This window comes from Neofelis nebulosa, chromosome 7, assembly GCF_028018385.1.
Source record: "Neofelis nebulosa isolate mNeoNeb1 chromosome 7, mNeoNeb1.pri, whole genome shotgun sequence".
Lineage (NCBI taxonomy): Eukaryota > Metazoa > Chordata > Mammalia > Carnivora > Felidae > Neofelis > Neofelis nebulosa.
The window spans coordinates 108,093,669-108,109,592 of record NC_080788.1 but is presented as its reverse complement, the minus strand read 5'-3'; the positions used below and the strand labels follow the sequence as shown (position 1 = coordinate 108,109,592).

Genomic DNA, 15,924 nt, shown 5'->3' with positions numbered 1-15,924 from the left:
TGAATGAATGGATAAAGATGTGGTGTGTGTGTGTGTGTACACACACACACACACACACACACACACACACATACAGTGGAGTATTACTTGGCAATCAAAACAAATGAAATCTTGCTGTTTGCAACTACATGGATGAAGCTAGAGGGTATTATGCTAAGTGAAGTTAGTCAGAGAAAGACAAATATCATATGACTTCACTCATACGAGGACTTTAAGACACAGAACAGATGAACACAAGGGAAGGGAAACAAATAATATAAAAACAGGGAGGAGGACAAAACAGAAGAGACTCATAAATATGGAGAACAAACTGAGGGTTACTAGAGGGGTTGTGGGAGGGGGAATGGGCTAAATGGGTAAGGGGCATTAAGGAATCTACTCCTGAAATCACTGTTGCACTAGATGCTAACTTAGATGTAAATTTATTTTTTTTTTTGCATTTTTTTTTCAATATATGAAATTTATTGTCAAATTGGTTTCCATACAACACCCAGTGCTCATCCCAAAAGGTGCCCTCCTCAATACCCATCACCCACCCTCTCCTCCCTCCCACCCCCCATCAACCCTCAGTTTGTTCTCCGTTTTTGTTTTTGTTTTTGTTTTTTTTTTTAAAGAGAGAGATCATGATTCTTTTTTTTTTTTTTTAATTTTTTTTCAACGTTTTTTATTTATTTTTGGGACAGAGAGAGACAGAGCATGAACGGGGGAGGGGCAGAGAGAGAGGGAGACACAGAATCTGAAACAGGCTCCAGGCTCCGAGCCATCAGCCCAGAGCCCGACGCGGGGCTCGAACTCACGGACCGCGAGATCGTGACCTGGCTGAAGTCGGACGCTTAACCGACTGCGCCACCCAGGCGCCCCAGTTCTCCGTTTTTAAGAGTCTCTTATGCTTTGGCTCTCTCCCACTCTAACCTCTTTTTTTTTTTTTTTTCCCTTCCCCTCCCCCATGGGTTTCTGTTAAGTTTCTCAGGATCCACATAAGAGTGAAAACATATGGTATCTGTCTTTCTCTGTATGGCTTATTTCACTTAGCATCACACTCTCCTAGATGTAAATTTAAAAAATAAAAATAATTAAAAAAAAGAATTAAAAACAGGGACTCAAATTTGTATAACCTATGTTCATAGCAGCATTATGCACAATAGCCAAAAGGTGGAAAAACCCCTGTCCAATGGGCAAATGGGTAAACAAACTGTGGCATATGCATTGTTGGGATAATAGCTGTAAAAAGGAATGAAATTCTGATACATCTTAGAACATGGATGAAACTTGGAAGCATTATGCTAAGTGAAATAAGCCACATACAAATGGACAAATAGTGTATGATTTCACTTATATAAATATCTAGGATAGGTAAATTTCTCAAGATAGAAAGTAGACTAGAGGTTACCAAGGGCTGAGGGGAGGGGAAAATGGGAAGTGACTGCTTAATGGATACAGTTTCTGTTTTGGGTGATGAAAATGCTCTGGAACTAGACAGCAGTAATGGTTAAACAACATTGTGAATGTACCTAATGCCACTGAATTGTACACTTAAAATGGTAACTTTGTTATGTATCTCTTACAATAACAAAATTATGTGAAGAGATAATAAAGCTGGTGAGATTTTCTCTGAGAAGTTAATTTGGGTGGCTAATGATCAAAGATGTTTGAAAAAAATGTTGGGTTTTTGTTTTTCCCAGCTCGAGGTTATTTTTTTTACAGGTTATCTAAATCATGGATGGAGGTATATCTAGTATATTTTCATTACTACTATTCTTCAGCTTGCACAATAATCCATATACACTAGAATTTCTCTTTGTCTTTTCCCCCAGTCACAAGAAAATGATTGGAAAGACTGTCACCAAATTTGGAGGCTTAAGTTAGTCTAACTTCAAATAATAGGCTCTGTGGCAAACATCACATTCACTTTGATGCTCCCAGAAACACTGAGGGGTAAGATTATCTGCAGAAGACCAGACTGAGGGCCAACTGTCTGCGGGCACACAGGAGCAGTTGCAGGTGAGGATAGCAGTGGAGGGGCCTCTGACAGGGTGGCTTTAGCATATCTGAGGGTTAGTGACAGCAGGGCTTTCTTTAGTTAATATTGGTTAATAATTCTGTCCAGCAATGGGCAGCATGGCTGGGACAGCGGGAGGATGAAGTAGCCAGTAAGTGGGCAGAGCCCACGCTGGTGGGTTTTGCTTTTCGTTTTTTTGTTTTTGCTCACCACTTATATTCAGAAAATTTCTACTCCAAAGAATTGCATTTACTAAGAAGAAAAACATATTATTGTTTTACCTCCTGTCCTGGCCACAACTGGCATAGGTTACTGGCTCAGAATGGAAGGAAGCGGAGCACAGTGTGAGGAGGGAAGCTTTCTGATAACACAGAGCTTCTGGCAGGGTTCACACCCAAACTGTCATATTCACGGTGAATGGACTTGGGTAGCGGCTTTAGAAGCAGCTCAAAAATAGGCGCATGATTATTGTACACCCGAAGAGAGTCACCTCAGAAATAAGTTGCTGATAAATTGGAGGCTCTGATAAAGTGTTTTTTGAATTGTGAAGCGTGTTGTCCATTGTTGAAACTTGAAAAAAATGATACACTGTCAAATGCCGAACTGCTCTTAGCTGACTCTACGTTCTGAATGTTAATGTTATTTTGTTTTGGCTGGGAGGGCGGTGGTGGCAGAGGGCAGCGGCAGCAGCGAGCTAGAGCAAACAGGAAACCTCAAACAGCATTTCATGTGGTCCCCGCCTGTCTGCTCCCACGCACTTGCCTCAAAGTACGCAGTTCAAATTAGACCACCACTCCTGGGTCGTGCTGGCCAAGTAATAGCTAGGCCAGCTAAGTCGGGGCTCAGCTAAGGTCATGAACGTCTCCTTCATGGAGTCACAGTTCTGCCACAGATACTAAGGCTCTCTACGGCCCCTATCTCTTCCAGAAGCTTCAGAACACTCCTCAGGTGGAAGAAATAACAGATAAACTTTGTTGACTGGGTAATCAGCCCAAATTACTTAATGACTGTTAGGTTTGGGGCAGCACTGTTCTGGGTGGTGTATGAGAATAACACACAGCTCCTCTATGTGTTGTGGAAATGCCACTGAACTTGACAGTAAAGCTGATTTAACATAAGCAATGCCATATTCCTAACATAGACTTAGTGAAAAGCTCTCTTCAGGAAGCAAAGGACATAAAAAGCAGGCTTTCTTAGTGTTGTGCCTTTAAACCAATCTCACTCCCCTTTGGGGATCTGAGTGTGGGAAGTTCCTGCTAAACCAGGCATTCTCACTGGCCTCAGCTGCCTTACCTTTTCCTTTGCTCATCTGTTTTCTCTGCTGGGAAAACATCCTGTTTAGCCCTGTCTATGCAAATCCAACCTCACCCTTAATGCCAGGTAGTCCGATTCAACACCCAAAGATGCAGAAACACTGACCCCTCATAATTAGGACCACTTGCGATACGAGATAATCCCATGTGGTCCCTGCATCTGCCACCAGCACTTATCTCAAAGCGCACAGTTCGAATAAGACCACATCTCCTGGAGTGTATGTAACACCAATCTCATTTTCTGCAGGCACACACACATGCACAGGCTTATTTATCCAAACACATACTATGCCCCCCTGGTAGCTATTAGGGTTATCCACAATTATTGTGGTTTGTTCCTTTCAGGTTTCCTGAAGTTAGATGTGACTTGTTTTGACCAGTGAAACAATCCAGGTGGAGTGAACAGTAAAGCAATTCCCATAAGACCCTAGGATCTGAAGGAGACAGGCATGTTTGGCGACAGCCAGGAGACCAGTGTGGCTGAAGCAAAAGCAAGGGAGGGGAGTCTGAGAGGTCTCAAGAACGTCACATAGGGGGCTTTGTAGGCCACTGTTAAGGACTTTGGCTGTTAGTGAAATGGGAGCCACCTCAGGAATTTGAACAAAAGATCCCAGGAGGGGCAAGAGGGAATGTAGGCATCACTGGGATGGTGGTGGGGTAACCTTCCAACTTAACCTTGATTGATGAAAGAGTTTTTAGTTTTCCAGGTCATTCTATCTCGCAGGCAGGTTCAGAATCACTGCTTCAGAGAAGACAGGGAAACGATGAATAGAAGGGAAACCTGCAATCCTTACCTTAAACTTCATTTTAATCACTTTCCTAATCGAACCTACAAGTGACAGTGACAAATGATATTGGGTTATCCTCTCCTTCCCTTTATACAAGGCCTTTGGAGGGACATACTGGAGGGAGAACAAGACAACTAATCTACCGACCAGTGATGCATTATATTGACTGCTGTAAAACATAAGGAGGATTTATGGAGCCTAAATTGGTTGTTTTTAATTTCAGAAAAATAGAATTTTCTTAAGTTAAAAAAAAATGATACCTTGTTTTTCCACTTTAGAACCTCTTCTTGCCCTTTTCTCCTTTTCTTCCCCTCCTCCACATTCTTTTCCTCTTCCTCCTTTACCAAAGAGAAAACTGCCAACTTCATCAAATGACTTCAAATTATTAAAGTCTAAGAAAGTCACAGATTCTAAGATTAAAAAGTACAATTATTTTCACATAAACATTCAAATTTTTATATCTGAACAAATAAATGAGTTTTGAACAAAAGTGTTTGACTTTCAGTCCAAGAAACTAAAATATCAAAACAGTTCCAAGCGACTTAGAGAACCAACTATGTGATCTTCAGAAACTGCTACTGCATTCTTCCTTATTTCAAATCATGGAGACTTGCCCTCCAGGAAGTTTCCTTCTTGGAGCCCTGCTCCTCCTGAGATGAAGCTTTTACTGACACTGTAGTTCTGTCAGATGCCAAATCCATCTGGTAGTGAAGCAGCAAACCTCTCTGAAGGTCAAGTTGAACCAGTAACACTAGTGACAGGCACCTGCAGTTGACCTTGAACAAGGATATTTATATATGCATATGTAACACACTTATAACCATATTGTCAGTAAACAGTCCAGCCTACCTATATTGTAGAAATCAGGACAGAGCACAACGATATCCAAGGATGCAGAATTCAACACCCTGAGACTTCCCTTAAAAAATGTTTACGCAAGTCCTAAAGTGAATGTAGTCTAGGAACTTATATATTAAAAACAAAGCCAAAGGACAAAAACAAGGCAAGCATTCTGATTTCAGACATAAAAGTAAATACTAAGGAAGGACACCCAAGCAAGCTTCCTTTCTGTGATCTTGGCACATTAGCAGTTTTGTTGCCCTTATTAAATGCTAAGACCTCTTTTTATTTTATTAAGGATCATTGCAGCAAAATCTGTCAAAATACGTCAAGAAAAGTAGACAGTTATAAAAGCTGAATTTATATAAGTAACATGAGGACTTTTTTTTTTTCATCTATCAACTAGATTTATCTGCTAGCATGAGGACTTTTATTTGCCTAATGCCAAGTTAAAAACTCACTTCCCATGTGATCCTACTGTATCAAATCACTAGAACATTTTACTTGTTTTGTTAGGAATGTTGTGGAGACTTTTATTTAATAAAAAAAACTTTGTTTTGTTATAAGCAGTTAAAAGATCAATGGCTAAAATGACAGAATAACTCTGCTCTTATAATGATATATATAGTGAATCTTCATTTTCATTAAATATGATCAAATACACATTGAAAATTGTTATATTGAAAATTTAAAAGACAATCTTTGGAATGGTTTCAGTATGCTAATGTGAGGTACATATATAAACCCATTTGACCTAGAACAGTCACAAACTCATCTAGCAAATCCTCTGATTTTTAAATATGAAACAATTTTAGTTGATAGCAAAACAAACACAAATAGCAAAATACAATACAAAAAAGATTTTTAGGAAGGACACAGCACAACTACAATCTAAGCCAGATTTGTCACCTAGTTAGAGCCCTCATCCACCTATAACAAAGAGACCACTTAAAAGAGTAATTTTCAGAGACTCGAGTGATGTCTCTGTCAGACTGAGTTGGATCCATAAATCTCTATGACCTTAATGTGTGAAAGTAACTCTGCTCACCTTACTTTTATGTTAATTCAAAATAAAACCATAAAATCATTTTCCCATCTTATCTTTATGCTTTATTATAATCCAGCATTAATATTTAAACTCTAATTTCCTTTCCAGGTCAACTGCTGGAATAACATTTCTCATAGCAATGTCCAAGCAAGTTGATCTGATACCAGAGCATCTAGAGGGCTGGCTCTACGAGAAGCTGAAATGACAAAGAATAAGTTAGTGACTTAAAAACTGGAGATTTAATTTCAAGGTAGGAATCATAAACTTGGTATTGTCTGTTTTTACCAAACTTCATATATGCAAATTTTACATACGTATGGTTTTTCTTTAAACCTGTCATCCAGTTCTAAGGGTCAATTCCAAGGAGACACGACTAAATTGCAGTAATGAGAGAAGTACTGATTTGCAGTCTGATCATTCAAGAATAACTAACTTCAGGGGTGCCTGGATTACGCAGTCAGTTAAGCATCCCACTCTTGATCCTGGTTCAGGTCATGATCTCATGGTTCATAAGATCGAGTGCCACGTTGGGCTCTACACTGACATTGTGGAACCTGCTTGGGATTTTCCCTCTCTCTACTGCCCCACTCATTCTCCCTCAAAATAAAAAAATAAACTTAAAAAAAAAAAAAACCTTTAGAAACTACTAAATTGAACGAAAAAAACTGCCACTTTTATAGATCAAAGATGGCCAAATATCAGAAATTTCACTGACTCAAACTGACATCTGAAAAAATGTACCTTATGTACTCTTGCGTACCTGTAAGGAAAGCCACAGAGAAAATGCTTTGGTCTAGGAGACCCAAGCCTCTACCTAAACTATAGCAGAGGACACATATGCAGTATGTTGAGGTAAGCCACTATCTAGGTAACAGTACGACTATTAAACAATTTTATAAAAAGCTTTCTAGATACTCTGAATCACCTTGTACAAGGTATCAGAGAAATTAATATGAATTTCACTAGACAACATGTAGCAGCTGAGTCCAAATCGCTTATCCATGTCTTGCAAGTGGCTGGTTTTGAGACAAGTAAACAAAATGCTGTAGAGGGCATGCAAGCTAAGCTTGTCTGGGGCAGTTCGCCTAAGAATAGATTTTTCAACTTGAATCAAAATTTCTGTGATTTGATGGGAATTTCAATCTAAGCAATTAAGTGATAGCAAGGAAAGAGCACCCTAATATTCGTTGCTCGGTAAATAATAGCTTAAAGGGAAAAAAAAATAATTGAAATAAACAATTTTTACTTAAAAAAAAAAACCACAACAAACCCTACCTTCAATGTTTAAAAGAATTACAAAAAAACCAAAACCCCAGGACACAAAACTGCACTTTGACACGTGAACATGTACTCATTACATGTGAGCCAAATAAACTTATTTGCCTCAACCCTCATTTCCAAGACTTCCCACCTTTAATTAATTAACGTGTTTTCATTATACATTTCACAATGAAAATAGGTTTTGCAGTTCCTGGAACTTCACTTACATCACTAATTCGGTGTACTTTAAAATCCCTCTAATTATGCAAGCCTATAAAGTAAGTCACACTTTCAGACATGAACACAGGTAATACAAAATACCAGAATTAGCAGAAGCATCAAAGCACACAGACATGCACACACACTGCTACTATGACGTGAGCACTACATCAGGGATACTCAATGGGTAAGGCCTTTTCCAGACCACTTCCAATTCCTAATCTCAACTCTTCAAGAGTAAGAAATATTTATCATCTGTAAGAAGACAAATGTAAATGTTCTTGCCAAAGAACTTCTTTGTTTCTGGAATGTTTTTATGAAAACCATCATTTCAAACTTGCTTTCAGTACTCTTCCTAAAATCAAGAAGGCACAAGACTATCAGTTCCATCTTCTTTAGCCAATTAACCAAATTCAGTTGAACAAAAATTCTCTTAATTTGTCCTAATAACTTCGAATTTTCCACATTTCTAGGCAGAACAAAAATGCTGCTTGCAATATCAAACAATCATAAATACACACACATTATGCAATTGCCTGTTTATTTAGTGGCACCAGTTTTGCAAACTAGAAATTATTTCTACTTTTCATCTCACATACAATCTGCAACCATTCACAGGCTGAATGCAATTTCTTCAACAGACTTGAAAACAAAAAGTACATTCTTAAAATTAGGACTGAATTCACATGTCTTCTTTGGACCAAGAAAATGGCACATAATACAAAATATACATTTATGGAATTTCTTTAAAAGTTTGGATCACATAAACAGCAAACAGTGGGTGAGTTAACTGTGGAGAATTTCATTATACACTGTTTAGGAAAAGTATTTCTGCAGTTGTATTAGTTTTACATTTATAGATTTTTAAAAAATGAATCTATGTATAATACAACATGCTTTTAACATGTACATGGACTCTCCACTTGTAACATTTATACAAATTAAGTGAAATAAACCATTTCAAGAGTGAAACCAACTACTATTGGGGCATATTACTACAAACAAGATACTTCCTGCGGATATGCTGATGTCTTCGTGAAGGGCTAACCAAGCAAGACAATGGTTTCTGTTTCAAAATTCCCACACATGGGAATTAAATAAGCTGTAACTGAACATCCAATTTGGGCAACAAATGAGACAAGCTAATCAATTTTTTCATGGTCGTTACATTTTAGTAGAAACCCCATTAATCCTGTACATCGATGGCCATATGTTACATCCTATTTTAACTTTCTGTATCAGTTAAGTAAATACCTAATACCCTAGAATCTGAAGTGAATTAAACATTTAATGAACTCTAAAACTAGGAAGCTCAAAATTTTAAAACCTGAGTGCGATCAGACAGTTAAATGTCTTGTGAATATACTATATTTGCACTATGCAGGTCAGAAACATTCCAAACTTTCAATCTCCATCTTACCTCTTTTGAATTTCAAAAGTGGCAAACTTAGAGTGATGTTATCCTCCAAAACTGGTCCAAATAAGATTATTTTATTCACCTTTAATTACTCTTTCCCCCAAAATACAACCTTTAAAAAGGGTATGTTAATATCAGATTCTAGCCTAGGCTCCCATCCACCTCCTCTCTCTCTCAAAAAGTTAAACACTTCCTTAAATTACTCAAATTATTTTGACACCTTTGAAATATTTTTTACGGGCTTTTTGCAGGAAAAAAAGGCTGATGAACCCCTTCAATATTGTAAACTTTGGGGAGTTAGGTACATTATATGAATTTTCCTGGGTAAGGAAGTTCCTAGGATTCATCATTTTCAAAGGGCCTGGGAACCTAAAAAGTTAAGAATTGTTCCTAAAATGGATTTGTAGCACTCACTATACCTAATTGAAATATTACTAATTTTGTCCTGTGTCTACAATCTCCTACACCAATCTTACTTCAGGTAGTACAATACAAACACAAATGTTACTCAATGTCTTCTACTGGACCAGGACTATGGAAAAGAAAGGAAAAACATGAAATTTTTCTGAATATTTAATTCGATGAGAAAGCTAATAGAAACCGAGGTTTGGAGCAATTAAAAGACCGAAAGGATTGGGTTTTGTGGTGAATAAACATTTGCATTTATTTTTTCTGTTTTTAAGTTGAAGCAGCAGTATTTTTGTTTATCATTATCTCCCTTGATGGAAAATCAAATGATCTGAAGAAGCAAAGGTTGGTTCTTGCCGGTTTATGTAACAGTTCTTAATAGACAGCCTGGCTAGAGGAAGATCTTTCTATGGCTTTTACAACAATTAAGAGTAATCCTCTCTGTCCTCCTCACTGGCATCTCCCAAATTTTCTTTTTTTCGGCCCAGTTTTATACAGTAGAAATTGGCCTTGGTGAAGTAATGCCCTAAACTCTTGCTCAAGAAAATGGAATCAGCCTGCTTACGTTTGAAAAAGAGAGAGACAACCACCACAAAGAGGGCAGTAGAGGAAATAAAGCAACATTTCGTGCTGGATAAGGGAGGGAAAAAAGTCACTTCTTTGTTACATCAATTCAAACAACATTTTCCCCCATCTAATAAAATGCAAGTTAGTCAACTATAATTTCAATACATCTGAGTGTTTCTAGTTGGCGCACTCCTACCTGCTGGTAATATAACCAGAAAAATACGAGAGCAGAGGCCACTAGGTTAATACATAAAGCAGGTAAAAGGGAAAGAATGAGTGAAGGTGAACAAATGGAGAAATGTTCATTTGACAATCAAGTGGAACCAAATGCCTCTCATCATTTCTGATGGCATTCTGATTATCAGTAATAACTAACACTTGAGACTTAACTATTCTGACCTACAAAACAATACAGTATTATACTCGCAACATTTAGAAAATGTATCCTTAAATATTTCAAGCATATTCTAAAGTAATATAGAATTTAAAAATACAATCCAAAACTCATGGCACATTATTGAAGAAAATAAAATTATGCTTCTAAAGTTTTAAACTATAAAGAACTCCTCCTAATGCCTAAAAGAAAAACTAATGAGAGGACTAGATCACTCAGTTACAAAATGGTCATCTCACCGGCAGTATCTGCAAGCAAAAGTATGAAACTCTTTAAGGTTCCTTCAAAGAAAAACCTCAAAAGAGAAACATTTATGTACTGAAATATTTACATATTTTCTACTACCAACTCCTAATATAATACTGTACAAATAACAAAACATTATAGGCTTATACCTCTAATTCAAATTTTATGAATTAAAAGTATATATCATGAAATTCAAAATTAAAGAAGAAAACCTATAACCAATTTTGTCACTTCTTTCAGAAATCACAAATTGAATTCACATATGAACTTGTCCAGTAAAGATGGGCAGTGAAATTATTTTTAAAAATTAACACATATAATAATCATTTGGCTAAAACTAGATATTAATGGCAGTGTGTTTCAAAGAAACAGAATTTTTCTTAAATTTAGCTGTCTGTATATAGCAGGAAACTAATTTTATAGCAGGAGTAGTAAAAGGCCATTTGTTAAAGGTAGTCAAGCATACTGAATAGATTTGAGCCTCATCAGTCCTATATTATTACTATGCTGAGCAAAATTTTCTTTTGAATGAGATTTTAACTTTGGGGAGAGGAAAACAAATGGAAGTTTTCAAGTGAATAATGGAAGCATAAATGAGCTCTTTAGGACAGAGACCTGCCTTATTCAGGAAAATTATCTGGCAGACAGTAGGAGGGTGACAGCTATTTTTTTTTTTTTTTGGATGAGTGATTCAGTTATAATATTAACATATGTTAGATTATAAATTCTACTCAAATGTAAACTCCTTGAGGGCAAGGATCTAGTCATTTCTTTATAGTTCCAAGCTACTTCGCCTAGAACAGTGTTTTGCAGATAACACTCAATATGTTTTGTGAGAAAGCTGATTAGTGGAATTAATATGTGGTCAGATGGATGATCATTAAAAATGCTAGTATAACTCAGATTATTTGAATTACATAATTTATTCTTTAATCTAAATTTCTTAATGTAGTAATAAAAAATAAGTGGCTGGAGCAGTATACTAATTGCATAGTACTCTAGAAGCAAGCATTATAATTAAAAATGTTTGAAATAGTTCTAAAGCTAAATAAGAAAAATACCATTTGGATTTTGTAAAGTTAATGCTAATATTGAGAACTGCTTCTGTTATCTATAAAAGTATATTCCTTAACAAAGTGGAAATTAAGAGAGCTTACTGCTACGACAGTAAGAGACCAGTGAAATTTTTTAATGTTAGGGTTAAGAGTCTGCTACACAAAATGAATTTCCTATTACAAGCAGCAAAATGAGTTCATCCTAAGAAAACACTTAAATGAAAGTACATTTTGAATGGTATATTATCATCACAAAAGAACTTTCACCCTCCAAAGAAAATAACATACAACACATTGAAAAATTTTGAGGCATTGCCCTGAGATGCTAATTAGCACACAAAAGGGGGTTGGGAGGGCAAGAACTTAAGTGGTACAAAAATGAAGTGCACCATAGAGGTGCAAAAGTGCCTTTTAAACGTGTGGTCGGTTCCCACCATCACCATTACCCCCAGGAATCAAGAACACACACAGTCTGCTATAATAATGGATACTTCCTTTTTTATAATGAAAGGTTATATCTAGTATGGCAATGCTGACTCATGTGGAAAAGATTTAGTCTTCTCAGAGAACATTTAATAGTTTTCTCTCACTTCCAAGCTTCATTTCAGTACTAATAATTTTAACAGAGGAATAGCTTAACTTCCTCTTTTTTATTTAAAAACTCTCAAAAAAAAAAGCTCTAAATATGCTGTTATGGTTTGAAATATAGCTCTCCATCACATATTTTAACTTGTGATTTATGATTTTGCAGATCAAAATCCAATTCAAAGTTTTGCAATTTCTAGAACTAAAAAATTCAGTTTACTTAAAAAATTAAGAACCTGGCTTCTTATAATAGGAATTTAGTTTTCAGTACTAGTATGTCTGGTAATCACTCTATACTAGAAGCATTGTATTCATTAAATGCACACTGAGATGCTTGCAAAGCCATAACTTAGAACATTATCATACTTCGCACTCTACCACAGATTTAGACACTGAGCATTTATTTGTAAGTATGGAATTGGTTCTGTAATTCCAACTTATGAATTTCTAAATATAAATAGTACTTGTTTTTCTTCATTCATGCTGGATTGAGATATAAATTAAATACAATTAAATTACATTTAATCGCCTCACAAATAAGGGGGATAATGAAAAGGTTTTGCTGGTATGTAACTACTTAAATCTGAGACATTTCACATTACTTTTCCCACTACTCCCCTAACTTTACATTAGTTTTAAGGCTATATATACAAATATGTATATTTCCAAGTTAGGGAAAAAACAAATGTAACAAAGTTGATTATACTACCTTTTATACACAGAGTTTTGATTTTGTATTCAATGTTGTATTGTAATCTTACATTTTAATAATTTCTAGTGGGGAATCTGCCTACTGAATGATTAAATTACACGGCAATAAATACAATATTCAACCTAAAGAGACAAAAATACAGAAGGGCACAAAACAGTAGTCTTTTCAACGTGACAGATTTTAAAACTTACTTTCACATGCTTAATCAGAGGAATTTAAGCCTAAATTAAATTAGGTTATTTTTATATCTACAATTCCTTAAGCTTCGAATGTTATTTTTAAAGGCCAACAGCTAAATATTAGCAACATGCTCTATTTCAAATCACAAATACATCTTAACTACTTGGATTCTAAAGACATGAGTCCATTAAAAATCACAGGCAAACACACGCACGTGCACACACGCGCACACCCACCCACCCACACACACGCACACCCCTACTATAGAGTGTTAGATTGTCAAGCTCTGACAATTATTTTAATTAAACAGTAGGCAAATTCAAGCTGATACACATAGAATGAAAAATAAGCAGCCAGAAAGAAACCCATTAAAAAACAGATTAAGAAACAACAGAGATTTAAATCTTTTAGTCTTTCTAATGGAAGGGAAACAGTTCCATCTGTGCCGTGAGTAACATTATTTCCCAATTAAAAGAGACAAACATCTTTCCCCACGAGAAACTTCTCACTTACAATGGCATGGTGTTTTAAAAGGGCGGGGTAAAGGAGGAATTACACATACATGATTAAATTTCTTGTTTGTTAAATCAAGCTTTATTGATAAAATGGAATTCAGAATACCTTACTAGGAACAGCAGCAGGCCCAGCCAATCATGATAGCAAAAATGTGGCAGTCTCCTACTATACGTAGGAAGCTGCTGCTTATCAATTAGTAATTCAATGTAAGGACTTGGAAAAGAGGTGCAAAGAATCAAGGCATTTCAGCCCCAAGATTGATATTCTTATGAATATACTGTATTACCTGCAATACTCCTGGCAACAAGGAGAGAACAACCTAGACGACAGTTAAATGAAGGGACCAGCTTTATCAACAGTGCCAACCCCACTGCCAAAACATGAAGACAGTTTTCAGTTAACTCCCTGGATGTCCGGCTTTGTAAGATTTGGGAATTCTTCTCCATAGTCATGTGCACATTTGAGTGCCTAGCTGACATGGCTGCTGCTCTCCCTGTCCCAACCCCAAGTCCAAACACAACATGACTTGAAAGGGCTATATATCTGTTGCATCACACAACAAGCCAAACATTTGTTTGTAACTCTGATAGTGATTTAAAGCAGTTCATAATTAAATATGAGCATTTTGTACAAGGACAATTACACTTTACAAAAAACAAAATCATACAACAAAAATTGCTGGAGTCTGATTTACAACATGAATTATGGTTTGAAATCACGTTTACATAAGTCTCAAATTTACAAAAAAAAAAAAAATCAGTTCTGGGCTAGCTGTTGTACTGCTGAAGTTCTCTGGTGTGATCTACTCTCACCCATGACACATGTCCTTCTTTAAAGTTGAGGAGGGATGTTTAAAAGGTTCAAGGAAGTTGAGCTGTACTCTCCTTTGGAGGTGAAGGTAAACTCCATGGCTAGATGAGCAGTTTTACCACATATCATCAGTCGATGTAGAATCCTTTATAAAAGGAAACAAAGCAAAAGAAGGAACTACATTAAAGCTGAGAGGTGCCAAAGCACATTACTCTCGGGATAATGCAGCAAGATAAGGTTTTGTAAAGTTGACATTCAGTCTATAAATGCTTTCAAAGTATGTAAGTGTGTGTGTGTCTAATATGAAGTATCAGTATTCAAGTTGTTAAAAAAATCTGTTTTGGAGTAAAATATTTAAAATACGATTTTACCATGAGGTGGACCAAATGTATTTCTAAACCATATAATAAAAATTTCTTATTTTCTTCAATTAAAACCCAATTTATTTTTAGACTACTTTTATAAACTTTTATTACACAAGAAGAGATTAAGACCTCAAGTCATAAGAGATGTAAGGAATACAGATGTGAGCAGTATATATTTTTGAGCTGTGCCCAAATGATTTTTAAGTTACCACTTTTCTGTAAACACCATACTGCAACAGAATCCTAACAGGAAACTGGAGAATAGGGCATTCTTTTCATGTAAGTAGAATTCTCTACTTTAGTATTTAAATGAAGTATATACTTCAGGGTTTTCAGACAAGGTATTTCCAAACATAAAAACTATTCAGTGGAGCTGGGCAATCTGAAGTTCTATTGTAGCTCCGTATAAAACTCAGAATAATTCAAGATTCTGAGCAACTTCAAAAAAAAACATTTAGTGGAGACAAACCTTCTGAAGTTGATTGCTTGCCGAGGCTTAAAAAACCAGCAATAATTCAAAGGGATTTTCTTCTTTTTTGAGAGAGGTGGCCACTCACCATGACTATGTCCTCAATCACGAGAACTTTGGTGCACCCAGAGTTCAGAACAATCAATCAGGGGTGTGTGTAAGGGCAAATGGGTACAGTGAACAGCTCTGCAAAATACAGGTACGAGGGTGTGCACATTTAGAGTGGAGGGGAAGGAGAAGCAGAGGGAGCGAAAATGCTACTTACAGTGTCATCATTTTTGTAAGGATTCAGTCTATTGTAAACGGCTTCAATTACATTCCGCCTAAATTCAAAAAAATGCAGAAAGTTAATTCTTTAGAGCACAGAACTGCTTAATAACTCATAGGTGCTCATTAAAATGTCAGATAATCTTACACTTAGATATTATTTTAATTCTATTTCTTACTGTCAATAAGTGATCCACTTTAAGATATTTGAACCCCAATGTTAAACTAGATGTGAATTTATTCTAAAATGTAACATTCCACCAACCCAATTAATAGAAGACTGAAAGTCATGGTTTAAAGAAAAAAATCAGTCAGTAGGGTTAACTTCACTTGAACTGGCTTATGTGGTTATGACTCAGCAGTGATGCTAGTCTTAAGATATAATAGTAACACATTCTGGTTAAGAGTTGAACGTTAGTTTTGAAATAGAAGTAACGTCAACATCTGCTGTGGTAAAATAATTTGG

General features: G+C 36.1%; 1 protein-coding gene and 1 long non-coding RNA gene across 3 annotated transcripts in view; one reads left to right on the top strand and one right to left on the bottom strand.

Moving 5' to 3' along the window:
* The first annotated feature begins 1,709 nt into the window (after window positions 1–1,709).
* LOC131517303 (uncharacterized) lies at window positions 1,710–7,842 on the top strand. Its single transcript, XR_009264511.1, has 2 exons — window positions 1,710–2,001; window positions 6,097–7,842. It is a non-coding gene; the product is annotated as an uncharacterized LOC131517303 (long non-coding RNA).
* Window positions 7,843–7,991: 149 nt separating this feature from the next.
* PPM1A (protein phosphatase, Mg2+/Mn2+ dependent 1A) overlaps window positions 7,992–15,924 on the bottom strand; it is a 51,278-nt gene continuing 43,345 nt past the window's right edge. For both annotated transcript variants that reach the window (XM_058739219.1, XM_058739220.1), the window contains exons 5-6: window positions 15,457–15,514; window positions 7,992–14,502 (exon numbers count right to left, since the gene is read on the bottom strand). In XM_058739219.1, coding sequence (XP_058595202.1) covers window positions 14,473–14,502; window positions 15,457–15,514 — 88 coding nt within the window. In that variant the 3' untranslated portion in view covers window positions 7,992–14,472. The remainder of the gene's footprint in view (window positions 14,503–15,456; window positions 15,515–15,924) is intronic.